Consider the following 27,820-nt stretch of genomic DNA (forward strand, 5'->3'; position numbering starts at 1 on the left):
TTATCCCAAACAGGAGGATATAATATGCCCGTTCTGGAGGGTTTCCCAGCCCAGGGAACCCCCAGCTCCCCCTCAAAAAAAAATCACCCAGAAAGGAAAACAGATGAGAGGGAAGCACAACTCATCCCTCACTGCTTCTGGGTGCCCAGCAGGTTTTGAATATTTCAGATCTTCCAAGATTCAGCACTCCCAAACCCCACCAAGATATTGCTCGGCCAAGTATGAGTTTTGACCCAGAAAACCAACATCTGATTGATTCATTCATCAAGAACTGTGATGGTGTGGTTGTTGTGGGGGTTGTAGGGAAGAGGTATAAGAAGCCCTGGTGTGTTTGCTAGGCTTTCTATATTATAGCCCATAATAGTAAAAGGCTACAGTTTTATGACTAATGGGTTTTCTTTCTTTCTTTCTTTCTCAAGATTGTGTAACATCATCTTTTATTCCAATCAAGCCATTCAATGATATCAAGGAGCATCAGCCCACAGTAGAGGTGGAAGAATTTGTCCAAGAATCGACAAAGTACTCCCAGACTTATAGAGTATATAAAAACCAAATCTACATCTATCCCAAACATCTGAAATACGATAGCCAAAAATGTTTCAACAAGGTATGCCAAAGCAAGAGCCTTAGCACAGCAACCCTCAGTGTGTTTACTCAAAAGTAAGTCCCTCTTTAGTTCAGTGGGACTTACCTATTGAATAGCTTGCAACTAAAATCTCGATTCCCTTAAAATGAAGGATTCACAAACAGCGTTCATTGCATAGGTTAGATCCCTAGCAATTATGTGATGCTTTCAATTATTCAGCTGCTTGGCCTCAGCTGTTCTCACAAGGGATCTGAGTGCGATTAAGCAGTTGAATGCTAGCTTCGTTGCTCCTTGAAAGCTCACTGTGCTCCTAATTCACCAAGAGATAATTTGGCCCTTAGTTTGCAACGGATATAGAATACGTCTGAACCCTATTCACCTTTGGAACCCCCAGTTGTGCACGCATTTATGTAAAAAGAAAACCTGTTGATTTTATTAATAGCATTTGGGCCTGTATAGCAGAATTTCCTGTGGAATAGGCCTCTCTTTTCTCTTTGTTTCTTTTGCTCAATTTAAAAATTGCATTTTGTTTTTCCAAAATCTCAATCAGGCTTAATGATCTGACAAACTGTTGTAGCTAATGGCATTAGAGAAGCAGCTACAATGTAATGGAACCAGGATTGATTCTAAATACACTTTCATTAAGATGTGCTTCACTGAAATAAATGAGACCTGCTTTAAAGGAGGGCTCAGCCACATAGACATACCCTGCTTAAAAAATCACATTTAAGAATGCAGTATGTCCAAATACAGAACTGTAGTGTTAAACCTGAAAAAATAAAAATAAATTAATGAATATTTGAATATTACTATATACAGAATGTGAATTATAACCAAAGCAAGAATCAAAAGCAAAGGGTCTGCTTTCTGTGTTCATATACTTCAGTTGATAAGAGGTTAAATATTCCACAGTCTTCTTTCTGGCTTCATAACACTGCTCTGGTTTGCTCTCAACTTGACAGCATAGTGCCAGATTTGGAACAAAGCCTTGTATTTCACACATCTTTAATTTGCATGTAATTTATGAGCTAATAATTTCCATTTGCACCTTTCTCTTACAGGCACGGAATATAACAGTCTGCATTGAATTTAAAAGTTCCGATGAAGAAGGAGCCAAGCCCATGAAGGTGAGCAGAGATGGATCTCATTCACAAAGCAATAGGTCCAAAGCAATTTCTTTGGCAGCCGCACCACTGAGGCTGTTCCATGCATTATTTGTATTTCCATAACAATCCTTTATTATAACAATTATTAGTAGGACTTGCTGGAAATGCCTATTCTGCAGTTCTTAGAATCACAGAATTGTAGAGTTGGAAGGGACCCAAAGGGTCATCTAGTCCAACCTCCTCCGATGCAGGAATCTCCCTGACAGAGGACTATCCAACTTCTGTTTAAAAATTCCAGAAAAGTAGAGTCCACCATCCTTCACTGTCAAACAGCTCTTACCATCTGAAAATTATTCCTAATGTTTAGTCAGAATCTCATTTCCTATCATTTGAAACCATTGGTTCAGGTCTTGCCCTCTGGAGGGAGGGAGGGAGGGAGGGAGGTAGGGAGGTGAGAGGACATTGTACACTGGACTGTTTCATACACGTGTGTGTGTGTGTGTGTGTGTGAGAGAGAGAGAGAGAGAGAGAGAGAGAGAGAGAGAGAGAGAGAAACATTCCAGTGTACACTGTCGTCTCATATAAACTACGATCCACATCAATTCTTTCAGCCCCATTATGACAAGAGTTCATATAAGTTATGAGAATCCAGGCTGATAAAGCCTTCAGAGCTTTGGGCACTAAAAGCAGTTGTTGGGAGTACAATCCACAAAATGTAACAAACAAATTAAAGCACAATCTATTTGAACAGTGTATCTACGGAAAGCCTGGTGGACCACTCTTTGCATCAGCAGCATATACAGCTGTTCTACATCATTCACAGAACCCTGATTTTTACGATGAGGTAAGCTTGCTTTATTGTGACTTCATATGTATTGCTACTATTTAGGATACATTTAACAGTTAAGGCTCCCGGTCCTGCCACCCTCACAGGCACGCTTGGTGGGGACACGGGAGAGGGCCTTCTCGGTAGCTGCTCCCAGATTTCAGAACTCCCTCCCTAGAGAAGTTAGACTGGCTCCCTACTTGTTATCCTTCCATTGGCAAGAGAAGACAGGCCTTTAGGAACTGCCTGCTTTTAAGGAAAGGGCTGGGGCTGTGAGGTCGTTCTATACACACACACAGTTTTTGAAAATGATAAGATACACGGTCAGTTATTTTGTTTGTTATTTACTTATTTAATATTTATAAAACACATTGTATATGGTGTACAACATAAAAACATACAATAACATCAATTAAAACATCAATAAAGACAGGTTAGTTGAAAAAACACATTCCAAAGGCTTGCCTGAACAGTGCTGGTTTTTAAAAGACATATTTTAAAAAGTAATAGACTTATGTAACTGGGTAGAGTTTTGTACTCTCATCCCCATTTCACACACAAGTTCCACAGCTTAGGGACAAGAGGGGCAGCTGTCTGCATTGAAACGATGATAAGTTAAGATCAGACTCAAGCCATCCAGGATCCCTCTCTTGCTCTAAACCTAAAGATGGTTGCAACATTTTACCATTTCAGGTGAAGCTTGAGCTGCCTACTCAACTCCATAAGAAGCACCACATTCTCTTTTCATTTTATCACGTCACCTGTGACATAAATGCGAAAGCTAATGCCAAAAAGAAAGAGGCCCTGGAAACATCAGGTAGCTATACTTTGATCGAAGCCACGATTTGTATTGTTCCTGTATTACGTAGTATCATTTTAGGTCAAGCATTTATGACAAGATTTGTTTTTTGTGTGTGACCATCATTGCTTCTCTTTATTTCAATAAAGCAAAATGTTCTAATGCTAATACCTCCTTTTGGGTGCAGTGGGATATGCTTGGCTACCTTTATTGAAAGATGACCAGCTAGTGTCTCAAGAACACAACATACCAGTGGCAACCAGCCTGCCTCCCGGTTATCTGAGCCTTCAGGATCCTGCAGCTGGAAAGGTATTGTGTAGCATTTGAGTTTTGTGTCTCTCCTGCAAAAGAAAAGTGTCTGTGAATCTTACAATTTGAAATCTTTAAAGTATTTGTGCAGTTTTATTATCCTTGGTGTCTGACACTGCCTTACAGAAATGAAGGCGAAAGAGGGGTTCACTTTCTACATATGATAAGTTACGGAAGTAAATCTCAAGCTCACAGACACACATTGCCTCATGTGTACAGTGTGTGTGTGTGTGTGTGTGTGTGTGTGTGTGTGAGAGAGAGAGAGAGAGAGAGAGAGAGAGAGAGAGAGAGAGAGAGAGAGAGAGAGAGAATCACCTCATACAACCACATCCTTTTTCTGTGGTGGCCAGATCTGGTGGATAATTGTGTGTGCATGCATTGCTTCACCTGGCACATTTTGCATGTGGATTACTTGAGAGAATTTTCTTCCATGCTGCACCTGCTTTAGAGCTGACACAATGAAGTACAGTGTAAATATGCCCTTTGTATTAAGGCACATGGGTGTTTGTCTTCTAGTTGTTGGCTATAATCCCATACATGTCTTGAATCACATACTGAACAGCTACTTCTGTTCTGGACATCTACAAATAGGTGCATCCTTTTCTGGTTCTGGGTAGTCTATAAAATATGCGGTGACATGACTTTGAATTAAGGGTTGTGGATATTCAATAGAAATACGTGCTGTTTGTATTGTTTGCAGCACAGCGGAAGTGACGTGAAGTGGGTAGATGGAGGGAAGCCACTCTTCAAAGTGTCTTCATTGGTTGTATCGACAGTTTATACTCAGGTGAGCACCTTTACAAAAAAATTATCTTGGTGAAAGGCAGTGTGTGTGAAAGGCCGAATCCAAAGGCTGCATGTAGAATTTCTGCTTAATGTTTCAGCAGGGTCACCATGGTTTTCATTTTACAGATGCAGTATTGAATATGAATGTATATGTCACAGTGGCCGGAGTGGACTACTTCAGAGTAACGACGCTACGCAGCTCTGCATTTTATTCTTTTATTGGTGCTGCGTATTTACAGTGCTCAAGTCATTGCTATTTACACGGAGCGATGTTGTCAGTCTGTTTCAGAACCTCCTAATGGCTTTTGGCGCGTCTTTCTCCAACACAAAAGCTTTGGCAGACCCATCCTCTTGCCCCTCCTCTTCCTGCGTAATTCTGGAGTTGGAGGGATGGGTCTTCCCCCCTTGCTTGCCCCTTCCTGTCCCACCTGGGACCCTGGCTCCTCTACCTTGCCTGAGCCTCGGACACGACTTCCTGCTTCCCCACTGGAATCGGAACTCTCCCTGCTTTCCCCTTTGCTCGGGGACGGGCTTGAACTCAGGAGGGGAGGGACTTCGCGATATCCCCTGTCCCTCACATCCACCCCCCTCCCAAGCTCTCCTTCACCCCTCCCCAGGCCCCCCCCATGTGTCGGTGACGACTGGAAGCCTAAGAACTCAGTGCTCTCCGAGCCCGTTGGTGTGAATACCTCCCCCCAGTCCTGCGAGCCCCCCCCTTCCGCCTGGGCGGACGGGAATCCCAAAAAGTCCGTGGCGTCAGAGCTGGTGGGGGTAAAAACGTTCTGCCAATCTGCTCCTTCCTCTGACTGGGTGGATCTCGGTGACACCCATACCTCACCCTCTGGTTCCTCAAACTCCGCTTCCCAGCGCCATGGTGAGCTGCTCTCCCGTGCCTCCTCCTCCTCCCCCTCCCTTTCCATGTGCCAGGGCTTGGGTCTGTGGGGAAAGAGGGCGTGAAATTCTTCCACCAAGAATTCCTCCTGTATCTGAGTGGCTGGGACCCATTCATTCTGGGACGGTGGAGCATCCTCCCATGCCATGAGGTACTCCAGTCCCCCCACCCCCCACCTTGAATCCAGGATGGCCGTGGCCTCATTGAGTTGCTCCCTGCCTTCCCTCTCCCCCCCTCCCTCGGGGGTTTGTTCGCTGTCTCGGAGCCTGCTGCTTTCCCTGTACGGCGACAGCAGCGATCTATGAAACACTGGATGCACCCTCATGTCCTCTGGCAGTGCCAGCCTGTATGCCACCGGGTTTACCTGTTGCGTGACCGTGAAGGGGCCCAGCCTTTTGGGTGCCAGCTTTTTGCACCTCCCTCTGGTGGGAAGGCCCTCCGAGGACAACCACACCTTGTCCCCCACCCTGATGACCTCCCCTTGTCGCCTGTGGCGATCTGCCCCCTTTTTGTACGCTTCCTTGGCCCTCTCCAAGTGTTCTCTGAGCTGCTGGTGCACCGTCTCCAGTTCCTCTGCCCAATCCTCAGCCTGTGGGCCCTCCTCCTCCTCCTCCTCCCTCTCCCTCTCTGGGAAAGATCTGAGGTCGCGCCCGTAATTGGCCTTAAAGGGCGACACCCCTGTGGAGACGTGCACTGCATTGTTGTAGGCAAATTCTGCTAGTGGCAAGCGATCCACCCAGTCCGTTTGCCGCTGGCTGACGTAGCATCTCAGGTACTGCTGCAGAATGGCGTTGACCCTCTCCGCTTGTCCGTTGGTCTGCGGGTGTCTAGCCGTCGACAAGCTGACCTCCACCTGCAGGAGGTTCATGAGCCGCCGCCAGAACCTGGAAACAAATTGGCGGCCACGATCCGAAATAACCCTTAAAGGTAATCCATGCAGTCTGAAAATGTGATCAACAAACAGTTTGGCTGTCTCTTCTGCCGAGACTGCCCTGGCACACGGTATAAAGTGACACATTTTGGACATAAGGTCCACCACCACCAACACTGCAGTCTTACCCCTGGACGAAGGCAGATCTGTGATGAAGTCCATGGACACCACTTCCCACGGCCTGTGTGGTGTGGCTAAGGGCTCCAGCAACCCTGGTGGCGCTGCTCTGACCACCTTCGCCCGCTGGCAGGTGGTACAGCCCCTTACATAGTCTCGAACATCTTCCCGCACCCCTGGCCACCAGAAGTGTCTCATGACTAGGTGAGCGGTTTTGTCCCTTCCAAAATGCCCCGCTGTAGGGTTGTCGTGCATCTGCTTGAGGACCGTACGTCGAAGCTGGGTGGTGGGTAGGTACAGCGCACCCTTGTAGAAAAGCAGCCCTCTGCGTTCTGCAAAGTCTTTTGCCTGCTCCCTCCCCCCTCTCAGTTCTCTGAAGATGCGGTTGGCAAATTCATCCGCTGCCGTCAGTGCTGTGAGTTCTGCCTCGCTCACCACAGCTGCTCCGCAGGACCATGCCGACGGGGGGAAAATGTGCCTTGGGGCTGGTGGCGCCTCCTCCTCCATGTACTCTGGCTTGCGGGAGAGGGCATCCGCCCTGACATTCTGCTCCCCCGGGATGTAGTGGATGGAGAAGTTGAAGTTCGAGAAGAACTCTGCCCACCGTATCTGCCGCTGGTTGAGCACCCTGGCAGTTCTCCAGAACTCCAGGTTCTTGTGGTCTGTGCACACCTGGATGGGGTGCTTCGCGCCCACCAGGAAGTGTCGCCAGTGCTGGAACGCAGCGTAGATCGCAAGAAGTTCCCTATCAAACACTGTGTAGTTGCGTTCAGGCTGTGTCAGCTTCCTGGAGAAGAAGGCACAGGGTCTCCACTCCCTGTTGGCGTCCAGTTGCAACAAAATTGCGCCCACAGCTTTTTCAGAAGCATCAGTCTCAATGCGTAGGGGCGCGTCCTGCACCACATGGAACAGGTTTTGGTCTGAGGCGAACACTCTCTTGAGGCTTTCGAACGCTGCTTGCGCCTCTGGTGTCCACTTGAACTTCTGCTTGCCTCTCAGGCAGTCCGTGATGGGAGCCGTAACGCGAGAGAAGTTCTTGATGAACTTCCTGTAGAAGTTAGCGAAGCCTAGTAGGCGTTGGGCATCTTTGCGCGTCCTGGGGCTGTGCCAGTCCAGGATGGCCTGCACCTTGTCCTTGTCCATCGCCAGCCCCTTGTCTGACAGCTTGTAGCCCAGGAAGTCCACCTCTTTGGTGTGAAACTTGCACTTCTCCAGCTTCACATACAGGTGGTTCTCCTTCAGGCGTTGCAACACCTCTCTGACATCTTTCACATGCTGCACTGGGTCATTCGAGTAGATAAGGATGTCATCTAGGAAGACCAAGCATTTCCTGAAGAGGAGGGACCCCAGGACGTGGTGCATGAAGGCCTGGAAGCATGCTGAGCCCCCTTGCAAACCGAAGGGCATCACCAGATATTCAAAAGAGCCCAGAGGCGTGAACATCGTGGTTTTCCATTCATCTCCTTCCCGGATCCTGATCAAGTTGTACGCCCCCCTTAGGTCCAGCTTGGTGAAAATCTTGCCCCTGCGTGCCGCTGTCAGGAGATCATCCACTCTGGGCATGGGGAAAGCCACGGGCTCTGTCACCGAATTCAGCCGTCTAAAGTCCACCACAAGACGGCGCTGTTGCGTGTCTTTCTTGTCCACCCAGAAGACCGGGCTGCCCCCTGCTGCCTTGCTTTCCCTTATGAACCCCCGCTTGAGGTTCTTGTCGATGAAAGCGCGCAGATCCTCCAGCTCCTGGTCTGACATGGCGTACAGCTTGGCTGGGGGTATCGTCGCCCCTGGCACCAGGTTGATCTGGCAGTCAAAAGGCCTGTGCGGGGGTAGGTGGTCGGACTCCGCTTCGCTGAAGACCTCCTGCAGGTCCCAGTACTGCTTGGGTATTGCCTCACCCCCTTTGATATGCATGGTGGCCACCGTGGCTATCGGAGGCCCCTCCCCTGGTTGGTGCTGCATGCAATGTTCCAGACAAAAGTCTGACCCAAACGTGATGCACCTCTGGTGCCAACTGATGGAGGGGTCGTGGCGCGCCAGCCAGCTCATGCCCAAGACGATGGGGGGGTCTGAGATGGTGGTGACGTTGAACGCCAGTGTCTCTGAGTGCCTTCCCACCGTCATTCTCATGGGGGGGGTTTGATGTGTGATGGCCCCGCCCAGCAGCTCCCTGCCGTCAATGGTTGCTACGTGCAGAGGAAAATCCAACTGCAAAAGCTGGATTTGGTGCTCTTCTGCAAAGCTTCTCGAGAAGAAGTTGGCGGACGCCCCACTGTCAATTAAGGCGAGGACCGTCAGGGGATAGCCATTTGGGAGCGTTAGCGTCACTTCTAGAACCACTCCTGCTCTGGGAGGGGTGGGCTGGCTCTGCACCTCTCTGTGCGGGTGGGCGGGCTGGGGCTGTTGTCTGCTGACTGTGCCTGGCTGCTGCCCCTTGTCTCCTGCAGCCAGGCTTTCCCGTTTCCCTGCTGTGGTGCTGCGTCAGTGGGGGAGGGCACCACCGTTCCCGCCTTTCCTTGCCAGTCCCTGCGATGTGGGCAGTCTCTGACGAGATGCTGGGGTGAGTTGCAGAGAAAGCAATTCCCGCCCCTTCCCTCCTTGCGCCTTGGCGCCGCTGGGGTTTGAAAAGCCCGCGCGCGCGCGCTATCAATCTGCATGGGCTCCTGGTCCTGGCTGGCTCCAGGCGTGGCCTGAAAGGGTTGTTGAGGGAGTGGCTTCTCCTGCGACCGTGGGAACCAAGCCCGCTTTGCGCGCGTCGCTTGCTTGTCGTTCCACCGGGATTCCTGCCTCACCCCCACCGCCAGAGCTGCTTTGCTCAGCTGATCCATAGTACTGGGCCTTGGACCTCTCGAGAGTTCATCCTTCACCTCCTCGCTCAAACCCAAGTAAAACGCAGCTTGCATGGGAGGCGAATCCAAAACCCACCCCAGTCTGTGCACCAGCATGGTGAATTTCGCCCAATATGCGCGAACTGTCATATTTCCTTGGCGTAAATTATGCAGTTCCTCCTTAGTCTGGTCCAAATGACTATCGGACGAATACATCGTCCTCAAACCTTCTAGAAATTGTTGGACATTTTTCATGCAAGGATTCTTGGTTGCGATTAATGGTCTTAGCCACTCCCTGGCTGCTCCGGTGAGATGTTCCACAATAAACGCTACTCTGTGCTCATCATCGGGGAACTCATTCTGGTGCAGCTCAAGAGCATACACGATCTCAGTCTCAAAGCCCTGAAACTCCTTCGGGTCTCCATTGAACTTGCTTACAAGGGTCCCTGCTCTCCTTCCTGGCAGCACTTGGACTTGGGGAGCCCCTCCCGCCTTGTTTTTCTCTGCATCCAGCTTGTTTTGGAGGTCTACCGCCACCGCCCTTAAATGCTGCTCTTTTTCCTGGAGCTCTCTCACCTGTTCCGCAAGTTGTAGCCGGTCGTCCTGGACCTTCTTAGTCTCCTCTTTAGCTGCCTTCAATTCTCCCTGCGCCTGCAGCGACAGCTGTTGCAGTTCTAGCTGGGCTTGCTCAGCGATCTGCCGCCACTTCTCCGCCTCGGACACGCTCATCCCGGCAACTCCGAAGTAGCCCAAAAATGATTAGGAGGTTGCTGTCACAGTGGCCGGAGTGGACTACTTCAGAGTAACGACGCTACGCAGCTCTGCATTTTATTCTTTTATTGGTGCTGCGTATTTACAGTGCTCAAGTCATTGCTATTTACACGGAGCGATGTTGTCAGTCTGTTTCAGAACCTCCTAATGGCTTTTGGCGCGTCTTTCTCCAACACAAAAGCTTTGGCAGACCCATCCTCTTGCCCCTCCTCTTCCTGCGTAATTCTGGAGTTGGAGGGATGGGTCTTCCCCCCTTGCTTGCCCCTTCCTGTCCCACCTGGGACCCTGGCTCCTCTACCTTGCCTGAGCCTCGGACACGACTTCCTGCTTCCCCACTGGAATCGGAACTCTCCCTGCTTTCCCCTTTGCTCGGGGACGGGCTTGAACTCAGGAGGGGAGGGACTTCGCGATATCCCCTGTCCCTCACAGTATAGATAGGCAAATCTAAAAAATCTTTAAAAAGTAGTATAAGCACTGATAACAAGGAAACATTGGCCTGGGAGTGCTCCAACTGGAGAACAGCCTTTACCAAAGGTGCCATGGACTTTGAAGAACCAGAACTCAGGGTGAAAAGGAGAATCGAGCTAAGAGGAAGGCACGTTTGGCAAACCCTCACCGTGATCAGCTCCCATGCAGAAACCTATGTCCCCACTGTGGAAGGACATGTGGATCCAGAATTGGCCTGCACAATCACTTACGGACTCACTGTTAAGACCGTTTTCATGGAAGGCAATCTTACTCAGCTACGATTGATTACCAAAGGAGAAAGATAGACTATTTAGTTTAGTCTGTAATAAATTGTTTAATATGCATATTCCATACTCACTTCCTCAAGGAATTACAGTGGTACCTTGGTTGAAGAACAGCTTAGTTTATGAACAACTTGGATTAAGAACTCTACAAACCCAGAAGTAGGTGTCTTGGTTTGTGAACTTTGCCTTGGAAGCCGAACATGTTCCGCTTCCTGTTGAGTGTGTTCCATTTGTAAACTGAGTCCCCCCGCTGCTTTGGGAAAGCACACCTTGGTTTAAGAACGCTTTGGTTTAAGAAGGGACTTCTGGAATGGATTAAGACAGTTCATAAACCAAAGATTTATACAAAGATTGTCAAAACAAAAATTACCCTGAGCTATGGTTGGCAGCAGCAGAGCAACAGATCTGAAGCCCTGATAGCTCATGCTGGGTCAGGGCAGGTAGAGGGAAAGGCTAGCTCCATTTTTGTGTGTGGGAGAAGCCCAGATCAAGCCCCTTTCAGGGGAATGGATGGGCTTAGGATGCGGAGATTTATGGTTGGCCGTGCTCTGCTTTATCCCATTCTGGGGCTCTGTGCTGGCTGCCACCAGCAGTCGTGTTCGATCCATCAAGCTTTCCATGATGACAGTGGGGGCCTCTGGTGGACAACAGCAGCAGGTGGGGGACCTCTTTCACATTCTTCCAGCAGCACAGAACCATGGGGTAAGATTTTGCACAGTAAATAGCTAAAGAAAAAAGGCTAAAGTCTTTTGCAGAAAGGGGGAGGGTGCAGGTATTAGTAAAAAAATGAATTGGAAAATACAGTGTTCTTTTCTAGGAAGCCAGTGACACTGCTGACACTGCAACAGATCTGATCAACACTGAATAAAACATGAAAAACACATATAAAGGAGTGATGCAGAAGTTAACTGTATCAGGCTAATTTTTCATTGTTTCATTGCTTGCCATTACACTTCTGCTTATTCGTTAAGAATGTCAGTTTTTCTGACACTTCACTGTCATTTTGTGTATCACTTTGAAATAGACTGAGTGTTGGTAGTTTTGGTGTCGTATTCTGCTGCTTCTGCTGAAATAGTTTGATGGAATTTGATACGTTTTTAATGATGGATTCGTACTGCTGTTTTGTTTCTTGTTCATATATGGTTGAATTTTCCTCTGCTCCTATTGGAGGAAGAGCAGGATACAATGTGTACATGATGTAGGTATAACTAAGTAAATAATGTTTTTTGCTGCTTTTAGGATCCATATCTGAATAGGTTTTTCCAGCAGTGCCAAAAAAGGAACAGGGATCTCTCCCAACCACCTACCTCAAACTTTATCATCTCCTGTAAGGTAAGATGATAAATGATAATTGAAGTGTTTATGATAATGATGTATTTGATAGTAGTGATAAAGATGAGCTTACCACTAAGTAATGCTTTGTTTTGACTTTGCCTTTTGAATAACTCCCATTGTATCAGTTTTAGAAATGCACACATATTCACAATAATGGATGCCACGTTGCTGAATAGCTCCAAAGCAGCTTTGCAAATGACACTGATCACACACAGCCCCCCCCCCCCAAGGTTTAGCCCAAAAGTTACAGGCCCATGGCAAATGTTAAATACCATTAAACCCATTACACCATGGGCTGCTAAAAAAAACGGAAATTATCCTACTCTCTCCCAAATGGAAAAAAAAAATCACCCTGCCTGGTCACATTGGTGTATCTTTTATTTACCACTGGTGATCAGGCAAGTGGCTATTTACAAGGTTGTTCTGGAGTATTCAAGAAAACTCCAGGGTACACAATATTTGCTTTCCATATTTGACTCCCAGGAACCAAATGACCTTTTGTGTTGCTGTTTAGCTACTGTCCTTCCCATTCATTATGTGAGTGCATAGGTGGTAGAACGCCATAAGAGCACCCCTATGTCCTGGGACCCAAAGCGGCTTGTGTAGCAGCATAGACTGAGCACAACATATTGCTGGCGCTTACCAGAGAGAGGGTAAGGCGTGAGCTGTTTGGGAATGTAATCGCGAGAGCATCTGATTGGCTCTGTTGTGCCGCACAACCCTGAACTCCCTTTCCTCACCCCTCACGCTGTGTTTGGAAGCCAGGAGATCAGCAATGCCCCATGTACAGCACTGCATGCCTAATACCATAAGAGGAGCCATGCCAGAGACTCATCTAGTCTAGCCTTCTGTTCCCACAGTGAGTGACCAGATGTGTTTGGGAAGCGCACAGGCAGGATATCTCCTGTTCATGTTCCCCAGCAACTGGCATTCAGGCATGATGACTCTGATCCGTGGGGGGGGGGGGGATAATATATAGCCATCATTGATAGTTTTGGTGTCATTTATCATGACCAGGCATTCTTTTATTCTCCCTGAATGTGTATAATCCCCTTTTAAAGTCATGAAAGTTGGAGGAATCACTGCAGCTTGTCCTAGGACACCAAGTTTAGGTTCACTGTTACTTGAACAATAATTGTCTTATTTGCAGATGATCAACTTACCCCTTTAAAACTAGCTCGCAACTCTTTGTCCTTCACTATTTCTGATGTCACTTTTGTCATGAGGTAAATGTGCATATTGCAGTTTGTGATCCATGATGCTCTTGGAACAGCCATTCACATGTTTTGATTCAAGAGCATTTCCAAAAATTAAATTTAGCTACTTTGAAGCATTATGTCATTCTTTTTGAGGTTTTCCTCATTCAAACAGCTGCAACATACAGAGGAAGTAACAGGATGAGGAAATGTGGTCATTAACTACACCCCTCCCTTTGCGGTCAATTTTCCATAGCTCAGTCTTTAGCAATTTGCTGGCACTAAGGCTTCTCTTGAGATTTCATAAGTCAGCCTTCGCCAATGTATAGCCTTTCAGAGGTTTCGAACTACTGCCTGGAGCTGATGGGAGTTGTAGTCCAAAACCTCTGAAGGGTACCAGGTTGGCGAAGACTGCCTTAAGGTTTAGAAAACAGCAAGCTATTGCAGAGAAAATTCTCCATGAATCTTGATATTAATTCATTTTTCACACTTCCCTTTGTCCAAGAAGCTCACAATAGCATACACTGGGTCACTGTATCTTTTCCTTTCTTAACTCTGTCATTGTTGCCTAACCATGCAAGGATAGAAGATTTCAGAAATAGACACCTAATGCTGGTTAAGTTGAGAAATTATCAGATCAGTGGCAACTCCATTGGACATGCATAAATCCAAACCACATCTCCCTGCTCCATGTTCAACACCTGAACAGATACTGTATACTGCTCTGGCTCTATCTTTGCATACCTATTTAAAATACAGTTTAAATCATACGTGATTTGGGTACAACTGTTTCTACAGCAAAATATAACTCTACTTTGATGAAATTATGTTAACGTGCTGTTGTCACGAGGCAGCAGAGGATCTGTCTGTCTTTACATGTATTTTTGTTTCTTGATCAGAATTTGCTCAAAATTGAGAGGATCCATGTCATCGTGAATTTTCTGCCTGTGATTCTGAACCAGCTCTTCTGGGTACTTGCACAGAATAAGGAGGATGAGATTACAACTGCTGTGACCAGGTTTATTTTCCATTGTATTTGTTTCATGTTTGCCTTGTGTCCTGGGAACATAGGAAGTTGCTTTAGTCCCTCTAGTTCAGTACTGTGCAAACTTACCTGTCAGTGACTCTCAGGTGGGGGTCTCTTCCAGCTGTACCTGGAGAATCTGGGACCTTCTCCATGGAAAACAGCTACACCCTTCCCAGCAGGTGCCATACAACCTCTAGTCACTTAAACTGAAATTGGGAGTGCCGCTTTAATTTAAAAAATGCATTCATGTTTGAAAACATCTATATATGCAGTTTTTTTCAGAGGGGAAGAGGCAATTTTCTGTGATTATCTCACCTACACCAAAGAGGTCACATTTATGGGAAGAGACGGGCAGAATAACTAAGACTGTATTTAGAAGGCAGTTCCGCATGGCACATCTCTTGATTATCTATGTATTTATTTTTGCCTTCGGAATGTCTCGATGAAGTTTTCAGTTCACTTTCACTAAAATCACCAAGCAGAATTTTGCAGCTGACTTCACAGAGGCCACAAACTTTGCTAAATAATCCAATATGGTTTTTGACATATGTAAAGTTGGGTCCATTTCCTTATGCCCAAACTCCAGAGTAGATTGTGAAGTCCAGAATGAATTTTTGTAGAAAGTAGTGCTTCCATTTTTAATCCAATGAAAAATGCTGGATTTCTTCTTCTTCTTTCATTTCTGAACTAACTGCCTTAGTTTCATAGGCAGAACAGCACTGGAGTTTTATGATACCTTCATTAAAATCTATATACAGTATTAGAATGTTTATCGGCTTCGAAGGTAGGAAACTGCCTTATATGCAGTCAGATCATTGGTCCCTGTAGCACAGTACTGCTGACTAAAAATAAACATAAAAAAGCAAATATGGAGCAATGCATTTATCCTGAAGTTATCCTGTGCAGCAGTGCTCCCAAAGCAGCTAGAAATGCAAGCCCCTAGAATCTCCCTAGAAATGCAAGCCCCTAGAATCTTAGCTGTTGGCTTCTAGAACCCAAGTCAACCAGTTCTAGCTCCACGCATGTGCATTTTTAGAAAATTATAAAAAAAATTGCAAGCTAAAACAGGTTGGGGGAGCTCCTTAGGTTCAGAAAAAACAACCCCTTAATTCAGTGCTTTTCAACCTTGAATGATGCTCCTTGAATGATGGTCAGGGGTTCCGTGGGCAACACTGGCCTCTGTCCCTCTTTCTTTCTTTCTTTCTTTCTTTCTTTCTTTCTTTCTTTCCTTCCTTCCTTCCTTCCTTCCTTCCTTCCTTCCTTCCTTCCTTCCTTCCCTCCCTCCTCTGCCCTGAACACTCCCAAGAAGAGAGGAGAGGAGGCTGAGGGAACACTCCACAAGAAAGGATGTTTGGAAAAGGGTGAGAGGCTGCCAGCTCTGCAGGCAAGGGGTGACATTACTCGGCTCCTGAGCCCCAGAGAAAGAATGTAGTTGGTTAAGGGAGCTGTGGACTCAAAAAGGTTGAAAACCTCTGCCTTAATTAATTTAATTTTCTTAAGTTTCATGTTGAATGTCAAACAACTCCAAGGGAAAAGGTATATCTTCATGATCATTCAATAATTTAACTTTACAGGGTGCTTACTGATATTGTTGCCAAGTTCCATGAAGAACAATTAGACCACTGTATCCAGACATATGTAAAGGTAAGAGCATTTAACTCACTTTTTTGATCATCTTTGTTACGTTACATACCTATCTCAGGTTTCCTCTCTGATAGTAAGTTGCATTTACATTGTTGTAAGAGGTGTGTTATCTTCCTTTTTAGCTAACTGTGGTGATTTCATCAATTGCTCCTCTTACAAGGAATTGACAAATGGTCAAATTGGCTTCAGTGGTCAATTTCAGTAATGATGCTTTTCTGTGTGCTTTGAAATTGCTTGTGCCGTAATACTTCCTTAGTTTTTCCCCATTATTTTCTTAAGAAACTTTTTTTTATTTGTCCAAATTACAGTGCTTTTGTACCTGCTTATGGTATGTTAAATATTTTTAATCTTCCAGCATGATTCTTTGCACATTATCATGAGTCTGCACTGCTTGTTATGCCCCTTCTCCATTCACTTCTCACTCAAAACTGCCATTGAACTTGCCGGGATATTTAGGAAGCTGGCACCGAGTACCTTAAAACCATATCCTTGTGTACAGAAATTCAGTGCAACCACTTAGAAGTCCCTGCTTCAGACCTCCATTAGACTAACTTCCTAAAAGGAGAAAGAATATTCTCAGCTGATGGGGATACATCCTTGGTGGATGGGGAAGTGATACTTTTTTGCATGTACATACATAGAGCTCTGCACATTCAGTACATTACATGCAGTCTTTTTACCAATACCACCCTTGGGGCACATAGAAATCATCAGGCATGTGCATAGGAGTCCAGGGAGCTAAGTGGTTTCCAAGTAGCTAAGTACTGCGAACACCTATTTTTTCAAAAGCCAATCCACGGACCCCCGCTACTTTTGAAAATGTTGATACGTCTATGGTAGCTTTTGTGGTGTGAATGGTGAACACACACCTCCTGGGTGGGTTACACGGACTGCCTGGCATCCGTGGACTTATATGCAGTTCCTAGATCTGTTGGGTATCTTCCAGTTTATGGATTTCTGAAATGAGATGTACCACTTTATGTGCTGCTTACAATACAGGGACACGGGTGGCGCTGATGTCTAAACCACTGAGCTTCTTGGGCTTGCCAAACAGAAGGTCAGAGGTTCAAATCCCCACAATGGGGTGAGCTCCCGTTGCTCTGTCCCAGCTCCTGCCCACCGAGCAGTTCAAAAGCATGCCAGTGCAAGTAGATAAATAGGTACCTCTGCGGCAGGAAGGTAAACGACGTTTCCGTGCGCTCTGGTTTCTGTCACGGTGTTCTGTTGCACCAGAAGCGGTTAAGTCATGCTGGCCACATGACCCGAAAATCTGCGGAGAAACGCCTGCTCCCTCAGCCTGAAAGCAGGATGAGTGCCGCAACCCAATAGTTGCCTTTGACTGGACTTAATTGTCCAGGGGTCCTTTACCTTAAGTTTTCCTTTACAAAACAGAACTGCAGCTTAATAGATAATAATGAACCATGTGATCTTCTCCAGTAGCAATACAAAATAACAGCTTGATTTACAAATAAGTTCCAAGCGTTGCCTGCCGACATGCCTATCCCCAGACAAATCTGACTTTGCAGTCTCTTGGAGGGATGGCAAAGACCTAGAACAGCTTGCGCCTACCAGGACCCCTGCATACGTTTTTGACTACATCTCCCATGAAACCCAGCCAGCAGGGCCTTGGAGCCTGGGGCTGAATGGAGTTGAAATCCATATCATCTGGAGGCACCAGGTTAGAAAGGACTGAACTGGATCATATTGAACACATTCACATGAAATGTTTTCATATGAGAATCTCTACTGTACACATATCACAACAAAAATTCATTGAAGTAAGAAAAAAAGAAATAGTGTGAATCAACTCACAGACATTGGCAAGCCTCATACAAACTAGCTCAAACGCAACAGTTTAGAAAATTCTGTGTTTCAGAGAACAAAGGAATAAGAAAATTTAGAGAGCAGTTGGTGCCAGCCTTCACCTCTGGCTTGGAGTTACACCGTATTAGTCCAGCCACTTAGAGGATTTCTAGAGAATAAGTGGTATATAAATTTTGTTAAAATAATAAACTAGTGGATTTAGGGCTGATTCACATGTGCATGTACATAGCTTCAGAATCATTGCTCAGTGATTTTCTGCCGAATGTTTTTAAAGGGAATGTGTGAACTGCTTCCATTGTAAAGCATTGTGTTTGAGATGATATGAGAGGTCTAACTGTGGTGTTTGATATGTGATAGCTATTTCATCCATGCAGTTCATCCTGAAACAAAAAGTGAATGTATTCGTCCTCGCTATTAGGCTATGAGTGTACAGTAGTTGAAACACTTTAGGACAGCAATGACCTAAAGCTAAGAATTACAGTTATCAGTCCTTATCTGTATTAGGATGAGATTTACTAAGTTCTGCATCCATATATTGTCACAGATCACAAAGATTTGCGGTTATCTCAGGCAGATATGCCATCCGAAATATTAAGTGTTGGGATATAAATCCTTTACTGCTTGTCTTTGTGCCTAGAAGAGGCATAACAAAAAAGAAATTGAATCTATAGTAGTTATACATTTTTGTGAGAACAAAACAAGAAACACTTTTTTCATTTGGTTCTCTCAGAGTATTACACTGCTGAATTTTGGTGTAAAGAAAGCTTACACCTATGATGAGTAAAATAATAAAGTGAGTGTGATAAAGGAAATTAAACACCTTTCTTATGTTCAAATTGTAATTGGATACAGTATACAAGTGTGGGTTACATGAATATTTTGGTGAATGGAATAAAGTAGTATTCATTCTGTATGCTTGTTGTTTTTTAGTGAGGGTTTAAGTGCTTATTGCTAGGAACAGTGCCGGATTATCAAATAGGCAGAGAAAGCACTGGGCTATAGGCCCCACGCCTTTTAGAGGCCCCACAACAATGGATCAAAATAATATTGACTTCATCTTGAAAGAACATTACAATCGAGCTTTCTTATTTCAATGTTATCCCACTAGAGACTGCCATGAGGCCTCGGGACTTCCACGGGATTTAATCTAGCACTGGCTAGAGGAAAAAATGGGCAATGGATAGAAAAACTACCTTGCAAGAGAAAGAAACAACTCCATAATTAACAAATATTCTAAAGAATGTCAAGGGCTATTCTGCAGTTGTAGCTAAGAGAATGAGCTGTGAATCAGGCAGCCTGAATTTTACCTTTGACATGAAATCACTATGTGGCCTTTAACAAGCCACTCCCTCTCAGTCTCAATCCTCCAACTGCTGCAAAGGGATATTAATATACCTCACAGTGTTGTTGTAAGGATTCAAACAAGGTAACAGCCCAGTTCATACATCATGATGAACCCCATTCACAAAAGGAGGAGACAAGCCACAGCCCCTGGCTAGTATCATGGCCATACCAGAGATCATGGTTTGTTTCGCACCCAACAAACCATGATCTGTAGCCAAGATTTGCTCTTGGCCTACTTCTGATTTGCTGGAGTGAAAGAAATCACAACACATGGTTTGGATGTAATGCTAAGCCAGGGTTTGTGGGGAAAGAGGGGAAGAATGAAACAGTCACACTCATGTATAATAAGCCATGCTTTATACTTACCATAATGTGCAAATGCAGCCAATGTATGTTAAGTTTTTTGAACACTCAGAAGTGTTTACAAATAATTGTTGCTGCTGCTACTGCTGTTCTATGATTTGGACTTTGGCAGCAGGTCAGCATCTGCTGCAAATGAATTCTTCCCCTTTCCCCTTCTTCAGATATTCATCGCAAAGCATGATGTCATTCTTCTGCATGACGATATCAAAATATGCATTATCCCTATATAAATCAGGAAAGAAAGAGATGCTGTAGGCCAGGTGTGGGGGATCTTTGGCCCTCCAGATGGTGCTGAACTACAACTTCCATCAGCCCCAGCAAATGTCACCAGTGGTCGGGGATGATGGGTTTTGTAGTTCAGCAATATTTGGATTTCACATAATTGCTATAGGAGTCTGTTCTTTCAGACTGTAGCCTTGCATCTCCTATAGCGTCAAGTTCCAACCTAAGAAGAGTGTGTGATGAAAGGTTTATTAGGGAACAATTTCAAGATCAGTTAAGTTTAATGCTGCTTCACAACATACACAGTACATAATTCCTTGTACAAGTCACATTCCATTAGCCAAATTATGCCTGGAGTGACAGTGATGCAAAGCTGAGATGTAGTGTATTGTTCAGGTGTAAATGACTGAGGAATGTGTAAGTGTTTAATTAGTTGTTGCTAAAAGTATTCTCTGACTTAATATGCAGCATTGGTTGAATGGCTGGTTTGCCCCTTCGTCCCATATTTCAGAAAAAACGTTAAATGTGCGAGTTTCTACATTTCATACATTTCCAGATTGGCCAGTAAGGAGAGTTTATTGCTAAATAATGGTGCATGTGCAAAATAATTGCATTTGTTGATGATTTTGTGCTGCCAAGATTGATGTTTTAATATTTAAATGTATGTGTTCAACATTTAATTGCCTATTTCAAAAGGCATGTTTTGAAGGTGTTGCTATTCACCATTATCAGAAGACTTGGCTTCTGTGAGTAAACTTAAAAGTGGTGTGACCCTTTAGGGGGCGGAAAAGAGTGTGAATCAAGCATTAATGATTCTTATACCAAACTTGTAGGTAAAATAGGAATGTGGATCCAAAGGAGTCATGCTTCTACTCATTTGTGAGTAGATCATGATTGCCCTGTAAAATGAGTTTTTGTTTCACAAAACTGCCATAACATTTACTTCAAGGGTTGGCTCTGTCCACACTTTGGTGCAGGGTCCAGTCTTCTCATGATTTGGAAACCAAAGAGCAGGGGATCAGTTAATGAAACCAAAAATTTCCAGAGTAGGTGCTGCATACACACTATTCCTCTAAAGTACAATCAAAGCGCATTCCCTCCCCCCTCAAATAATTATGGGCATTGTAGTTTGTTGCTAGGAATTGTAACTCTTTGATGGGTAAGGCACAGCGACCAGAATTCTTTGAAGGAAAGAATGTGTTTTAAATGTGTTGTAAATATATAGTGTGTATGCATCCATCTTCACAGTACAATTCTATACCGTCTTTCCCCTTTTTTAAGACACCGTCTTATAACTTTTTTTCCTCAAAAAAACACAGGGTGGCTTACTTTCGGTGGGATGTCTTATTTTTTTTATTACCGGTACAGTTTTTACAGCTCAGGGCGCTGGCTCAGGGCGCTGCTCGGTTCTCTTGAGTGCTCGGCGCTGCAGCAGCCACTGGTTCCGGGTGGCGGGGCAGCAGGCATCCTAGGCCGGGCCAGGCAGAGGCCGCTGGCTCAGGCGCTCCACCTGCTGCTGCAGGGCGCTCCAAGCTCCTTGGCCAGGCCAGGCAAGGAAGAAGCAATGAGCCCAGCGGTGGCGACAAGCACAGAAGCGGCAGGGCGGCGATGGACGAGAAGGCGGAGCGCGGGGATGCAGCCAGCAAGGCGGGAGCGTGATCAGCTGTTAAGCGGAGCTCTTGGAGCGCCACTTCAGAGCTGATCGCGCTCCTGCAGTGCCAGCTGCATGGAGTGACTCTGTGAGTGGAGGTGCCTGTGGGGGTTGGTTTCCGCGGAGCGGAAGTATGGCTTATTTTGGGGGTATGTCTTATATTTCTCAAATGCTTAAAAACCCTGCCATGGCTTACTTTCTGACTACGTATTAAAAAAGGGGAAACAGGGTACATGTCTACCCAGGAAGGAAACCCACTGAGTTCAAAGGACCTTTCTCCCAAATCCAGCTCTACCTGAGACTAATCCTCATTAAACTCAGCAAGACTTACTTCTGAGCAGACTTGTGAAGGATTTCACTTCTTTTTAATTACATCATAGCCCAGTCGCCACCATTACAAGTATTTGCATTAAAAACTCTGCAGTTTGATTAAAAAAAAAGATATGGAGATTCTGATTATCGCCATGGCCTCAAACATTCATACATAATTCATACATACATACATATATCCTATTCCTGCATTTATACAGTGGTACCTCAGTTTAAGAACAGTCCGGTTTAAGAACAATTCGGTTTACAAACTCCACAAAACCGCAAGTAGTGTCCCAGTTTGAGAACTTTACCTCGGTCTAAGAACGGAAGCTGAATGGTGGAAGGACACCAGCTGCAGGAGGCCTCATTAGGGAAAGCGTGCCTCAGTTTAAGGACGATTTTGGTTTAAGAACGGATTTCCGAAACGGATTAAGTTTGTAAACCGAGGTACCACTGTATCTAGAAAGCATATAACTCCTCTTGAACCTGAGGACTCTGAATTGATACACTTCTTCCTTTCATTCTGCTTGAGAAAGGGGAATTGAGAAATCAGTGCAATAAATTCTGCTTCAAATATAAAGACCACTGTGACACTTCTGTTATTTCTGTCAGATGTCAATCATTTCAAGCAAATAGGAATGTTACACTGAGTCTTGTGAGACCAGCCTTCTCACTGCCAACTATTCCTCTGTGATTGTGGATGATGTTATTATTATTATTATTATTATTATTATTATTATTATTATTATTATGTTTTTAGTATGTATTCAAGACCAAGTCATTTGAAGAAAGAACAGTTCATGAGGAGCTGGCCAAGAATATGACCGGTCTGCTGAAGTCAAATGAACAAAGAACAGTAAAACATGTTTTAAAGGTGAATCTTTCTCCTTTTCCCAAGCTACAAGTTCTAGAAAGGTTTGCATAGATTTACCATTTTCTTCATGCTCCTTTTTTGTATGTTGTTGGCTTTTTACTGCTCCATACACCAGAGAGTGCTTCACTTCATTTGTGTTTGTGAACAGAGCTGCTTGCATAAACAGATCTTCCCAACTGGGTGCCCCTTGAAGTTCATATGGGATTCTTGACTGGGGTGTCAGCATTTAAAGCTCATGGAGATATGGGATGAGATCCAATGTGGCATTTGCACATGAAGTTTGAGAGTTACAGTGCACAAGCTGTAGTGCACAAGCTTAACTGTCACCTACGTAGTAATAGGAACAGTTGTGCTAGGGTTTGCACAACATATTTTACAAGTGCAAGGCACCCATTAGATTCAGTTGTTGCCCTACTCTAATCTAGAAATCACCCTGAAATCTGAAAGTTCACACCAATTTGATCATTCAGTTTTGGTTATTAATTAAATGAGTGCTATATGCTCTATGGACAGCTATTAACTTATTAGTGGGTTGTTGTTTTTAATGAAATTACCATTCTGGTGTATAAGACAACTGGGCGTATAAGACGACCCCCAACTTTTCCAGTTAAAATATAGAGTTTGGGATATACTTGCCTTATAAGAAATACGACCCAGCGTATAAGACGACCCCCGACTTTTGAGAAGATTTTCCTGGGTTAAAAAGTAGTCTTATACGCAGGAATATACAGTATAGTACATTGCTTCTCTATTCACAAGTATACAAACTGGGAATTAAATTAGATCCCTGATTATAGAAGAGCAAGTCCGTTTTCCCAGTGTTCACAATCTTGCCAGCAGCTTCGGAAAACAAGATGGCAATATGTGGAATATTTGGACCATTGAAACTCCAAATGTGTTTGGTTTGGGTTTTTTTTAGAACTTTTGTTCATCCCTCAGGTAAATTACAGAGATCATTCTGATTTTAGGAACTATAAAGTAAGGGTGAATGAGGAAAAGAAAGAAATGAGCATTGCTGTCGTTGTGATAACTTGCTGCTCTCTCTTTTTTTCAATTTTAATAGCACTCCTGGTTCTTTTTTGCAATTATCTTAAAATCAATGGCTCAGCATTTGGTGGATACAAAGAGAGTACAGGTAAGACTATATGTGCTGCTCTCCATTATGAATAAGCAGATATCAGTCTTTACACAGACACACATTTAAAATACCTTACTTGGAAAAAAAACATCCCTGAGCATAAAAAGACACTTTGGCATATGCCCATTGTCACACACACACACACACCACACACACTGCAGATAATTTGTATTAAACACCTCTATATATACTCAAACCCTGAAGTTAAAGGCAGAGCTATGCAGCTAAGAAAATGCGTAGCTTGGCCCACAGACAAACGGTCAGCAGAATCAAATGTGTTTCTGGCAGAGAAATGAGGCAACAGCAACACATCTGCTGTTTCCAAGAGATAATTGCACAGAGTGTGCATGACATAATCCTTATCTTGTTCCGTCTGGTAAAGCCAAGGCCGTGATTACTCCACAGTCCCAATTACATTTCATTAGGCTGTCAGGTAAACACTTTCTTAAGCATAGTTTCCCCCCCTCTCCAAAATAAGCTAAGTAAAAAAGAAACCAAATCCAGTAATACTTAAAAAGTAGCATTTGCCAGGATCCAAAGATGTGTGAGCTGGTGCATAGACTGTCGCTTCTCACAGTTAATAATATAATGGCTGCATGTACTCTGTATGCTGGAGGTTCCCAGTTTAATCCCCAGTATCACCACTTTAGAGCGACCTCTTAAGAGAGACCTCTACCTGAGATCTCAGAGAGAGCTGCTGCCAGTCAGTGTAGACAGTGTTGGATTAGATGGTCTGACTCAATATAAGGTAGCATTGTACATTTTTGTGCTCTCAGGGCACATCAAATGTATTTTTGGAGCATGGGTGGGGCTTCCAGATGTACTGCAACATCCATAATCCCTCACAGTTGGCCATGCTGGTAGGACTCATAGGAGCTCAAATAAAATCAATTTTTAATTGTTACAAGCAATAGTCAGTAGTTGAACAACATCGTGAGGTTCACAGATGCAACCATCCTTCTGGAAGACCCCCCCCCCTTCTTTGATTGGAGAGCTGCTGCTCAGTCAAAATAGACAATACTGAGTTAGATGGATCAATGGTTTGTCTTACTATAAGTAGGTTCCTATGCAAAACTGATATAATTACCTCTTCCTCCCTTCCAATACATGGTTCTGAATCTACATTGAAATCAGCTGCCGCTGTGGATACTGCTACCTGAGACAGTTGTCTCAGCTGGCTTCATGGGTGGGCCACAACCTAGCAACCTATTCATGAGTAATACCATCAAATTCTCCTATAGAGAGCTCATATTCAGGGCCGTCTTAAGCATATCTGGCGCCCTGGTGCCGTGGTGCGAAGATCCCTCCGGCACCCGCCCCCCCCCCCCCGTTTCCCAGCGCGGCTGTCTGGCGGGCGCAGTGTGCAGCGCGGCGCCCCCCTGCCGGCCGAGCGCCCTGACGCATTGCGCCACCCAGCCTTGCCTTAGGGCCGACCCTGCTCATATTGATAGCTTTGAAAGTTGTGGCTTTGTTGGGTTTTGTGGGCTAGGGAGACACTGGGGAACTTTGAATGGTGGCAGGGTTAAATTTATATTCTAAAGAAGTCATCCACTGTCTGTTCAGATGCCTCGCACTCAGAGATTTCCTGAATCATTCCAAAATGAGCTGGATACGCTCATCATGGTGATTTCAGATCATGTTGTTTGGAAACACAGGGATGCTCTTGAAGAGACAAGGAATGCAAATCATAGCATTGGCAGGTTTCTGAAGGTAAGATGCTTTTACCACAAATAGCCTTTACTTAGCCTTGAAATGGTCTGATCTACATTTTACAGCAGGGATGGAGAACTTATAGCGCTCCAAAGGTTATTGGACTCCAATTCCCTGGCCAGGCCAGCCAATGGTTAGGCATGATGGGAGTTGTAGTCCAGCAGTATCTGGAGGTTCCCCAGCCCTGTTTTGCAACATACGTAAAGCCACTGCAAACAGTGTGAATTTTCTACATGTTGCTGAAACAGCATAATGTTAGTTACAGGCAGGTAGCCGTGTTGGTCTGGTATAGTCGAAATGACAAACTTAGTTGGTCTCTAAGGTGCTACTGGAAGGATTTTTTTATTTTGTTTCGACAACATAATGTGTTACACTACATGGTAAAAGTCTTATGTGCTACATTTAAATGTTTCTGGGCACCTGGTAAGCATCACTACGTTGTTTGCCTTCAGCTTGGAACAGTCAGAACCTGGAAGCTGTGCAGCTACACTCCATGTGAAGAAGCTCGTGCTAATTAGCATACTATGCAACTTTATCCTACTACCTTTCAGTTTGTATTTATAGCCCTTTATAGAACCAGACACCTGGTTTTCACTGAAACTAGTTCTGGCAAATCACAGCTTGCAGAGAAAATATATTTCTAGTGCCATGTCAAAAGTCCATGGATATATGGGGTGGGGGGTGGAATTGAATCCATGTTTGTCAAACCTATAGTTAGGCTTCTAGACAATGCCTTACACTGGCTCCCCCCTCTCTGCAAATAAAGAACCCACATTACTGTGACTCTTCAACTCTTAGTTCCATTTACACAAGGAGACATCCTTGTTGAGCTGAAAACTGCTGGCAAATATTTGGTCCCCAAGACCAGATATGGTCCACAGTAAATTTATTGTTTGACAGGATGATGATAACTTTGGTGCTTTGTTGGCTTTCTTCTGCTAATACAATCCCTTTCCGAGGTGAATGATTAAAATAGCTCAATTTTTATTCTTAGCGTTGTTTCACATTCATGGACCGTGGATTTGTTTTTAAGATGATCAACAGCTATATAAGCATGTTTGGACCAGGTGACCACAAGGTAAGATAAATTATGTGTGTTTAAATGTACAGCCCGGTTCTTCAGCACCTGAAAGAATCAGGATTAATATGAAGAGAGTGTTGGTCTCTACAAGATATTACTTTTCTGTTGCATTTATAATCATCCTGGAGAGTAGTGACTAGTGGGGTGCCACAGGGTTCTGTCTTGGGCCCAGTCTTGTTCAACATCTTTATCAATGACTTGGATGATGGGCTTGAGGGAATCCTGAGCAAGTTTGCAGATGACACCAAGTTGGGAGGGGTGGCTAACACCCCAGAGGACAGGATCACACTTCAGAATGACCTTAACAGATTAGACAACTGGGCCAAAGCAAACAAGATGAATTTTAACAAGGAGAAATGTAAAGTACTACACTTGGGCAAAAAAAATGAAAGGCACAGATACAGGATGGGAGACACCTGGCTTGAGAGCAGTACATGTGAAAAGGATCTAGGAGTTTTGGTTGACCACAAACTTGACATGAGTCAGCAGTGTGATGCAGCAGCTAAAAAAGCCAATGCAATTCTGGGCTGCATCAATAGGAGTATAGCATCTAGATCAAGGGAAGTAATAGTACCACTGTATTCTGCTCTGGTCAGACCTCACCTGGAGTATTGTGTCCAGTTCTGGGCACCACAGTTCAAGAAGGATACTGATAAGCTGGAACGTGTCCAGAAGAGGGCAACCAAAATGGTCAAAGGCCTGGAAACGATGCCTTATGAGGAACGGCTTAGGGAGCTGGGTATGTTTAGCCTGGAGAAGAGAAGGTTAAGGGGTGATATGATAACCATGTTCAAATATATAAAAGGATGTCATATAAAGGAGGGAGAAAGGTTGTTTTCTGCTGCTCCAGAGAAGCGGACACGGAGCAACGGATTCAAACTACAAGAAAGAAAATTCCACCTAAACATTAGGAAGAACTTCCTGACAGTAAGAGCTGTTCGGCAGTGGAATTTGCTGCCAAGGAGTGTGGTGGAGTCTCCTTCTTTGGAGGTCTTTAAGCAGAGGCTTGACAGCCATCTGTCAGGAATGCTTTGATGGTGTTTCCTGCTTGGCAGGGGGTTGGACTGGATGGCCTTGTGGTCTCTTCCAACTCTATGATTCTATGATTCTATGAAAGCTTTACCAAAACGTAAGTGGAAGCAGTTATGCAACATTTATCTATACAGTGCAGCCCCTAAAGCTATACCCCCAAGACTTCAGACGCCTCCAGACTATTATTTTATTGAGGGTGCATTCTAGCCCAGTAATAATGCATCAGTGGTGGAATTATTCCATTGCAGTTGGTTCTGTGGTGCTTCCCCGAAGCTATACCACGTTTTTGCTATCCAAAGAGGCAACAAAAATGAGACCACCCCAAAGCATTTGCAGACACAAACAGTATTCAAAGTGGGATCATATG

At 44.8% G+C, this 27,820-nt stretch overlaps 1 protein-coding gene across 9 annotated transcripts in view; it reads left to right on the forward strand.

Annotated features, from left to right (window-relative positions):
* Positions 1–27,820, forward strand: part of DOCK10 (dedicator of cytokinesis 10) — a 186,802-nt gene that overhangs the window by 119,937 nt on the left and 39,045 nt on the right. For all 9 annotated transcript variants that reach the window (XM_035132552.2, XM_035132548.2, XM_035132555.2 and 6 more), the window contains exons 17-29: positions 420–607; positions 1,648–1,713; positions 2,444–2,536; positions 3,212–3,335; positions 3,505–3,626; positions 4,327–4,413; positions 11,940–12,032; positions 14,131–14,249; positions 15,833–15,902; positions 22,379–22,492; positions 23,556–23,627; positions 25,194–25,340; positions 26,335–26,418. In XM_035132552.2, the coding sequence (XP_034988443.2) occupies positions 420–607; positions 1,648–1,713; positions 2,444–2,536; positions 3,212–3,335; positions 3,505–3,626; positions 4,327–4,413; positions 11,940–12,032; positions 14,131–14,249; positions 15,833–15,902; positions 22,379–22,492; positions 23,556–23,627; positions 25,194–25,340; positions 26,335–26,418 (1,379 nt within the window). The remainder of the gene's footprint in view (positions 1–419; positions 608–1,647; positions 1,714–2,443; positions 2,537–3,211; positions 3,336–3,504; positions 3,627–4,326; positions 4,414–11,939; positions 12,033–14,130; positions 14,250–15,832; positions 15,903–22,378; positions 22,493–23,555; positions 23,628–25,193; positions 25,341–26,334; positions 26,419–27,820) is intronic.

The sequence above is a fragment of the Zootoca vivipara genome, chromosome 5 (assembly GCF_963506605.1).
Source record: "Zootoca vivipara chromosome 5, rZooViv1.1, whole genome shotgun sequence".
NCBI lineage: Eukaryota > Metazoa > Chordata > Lepidosauria > Squamata > Lacertidae > Zootoca > Zootoca vivipara.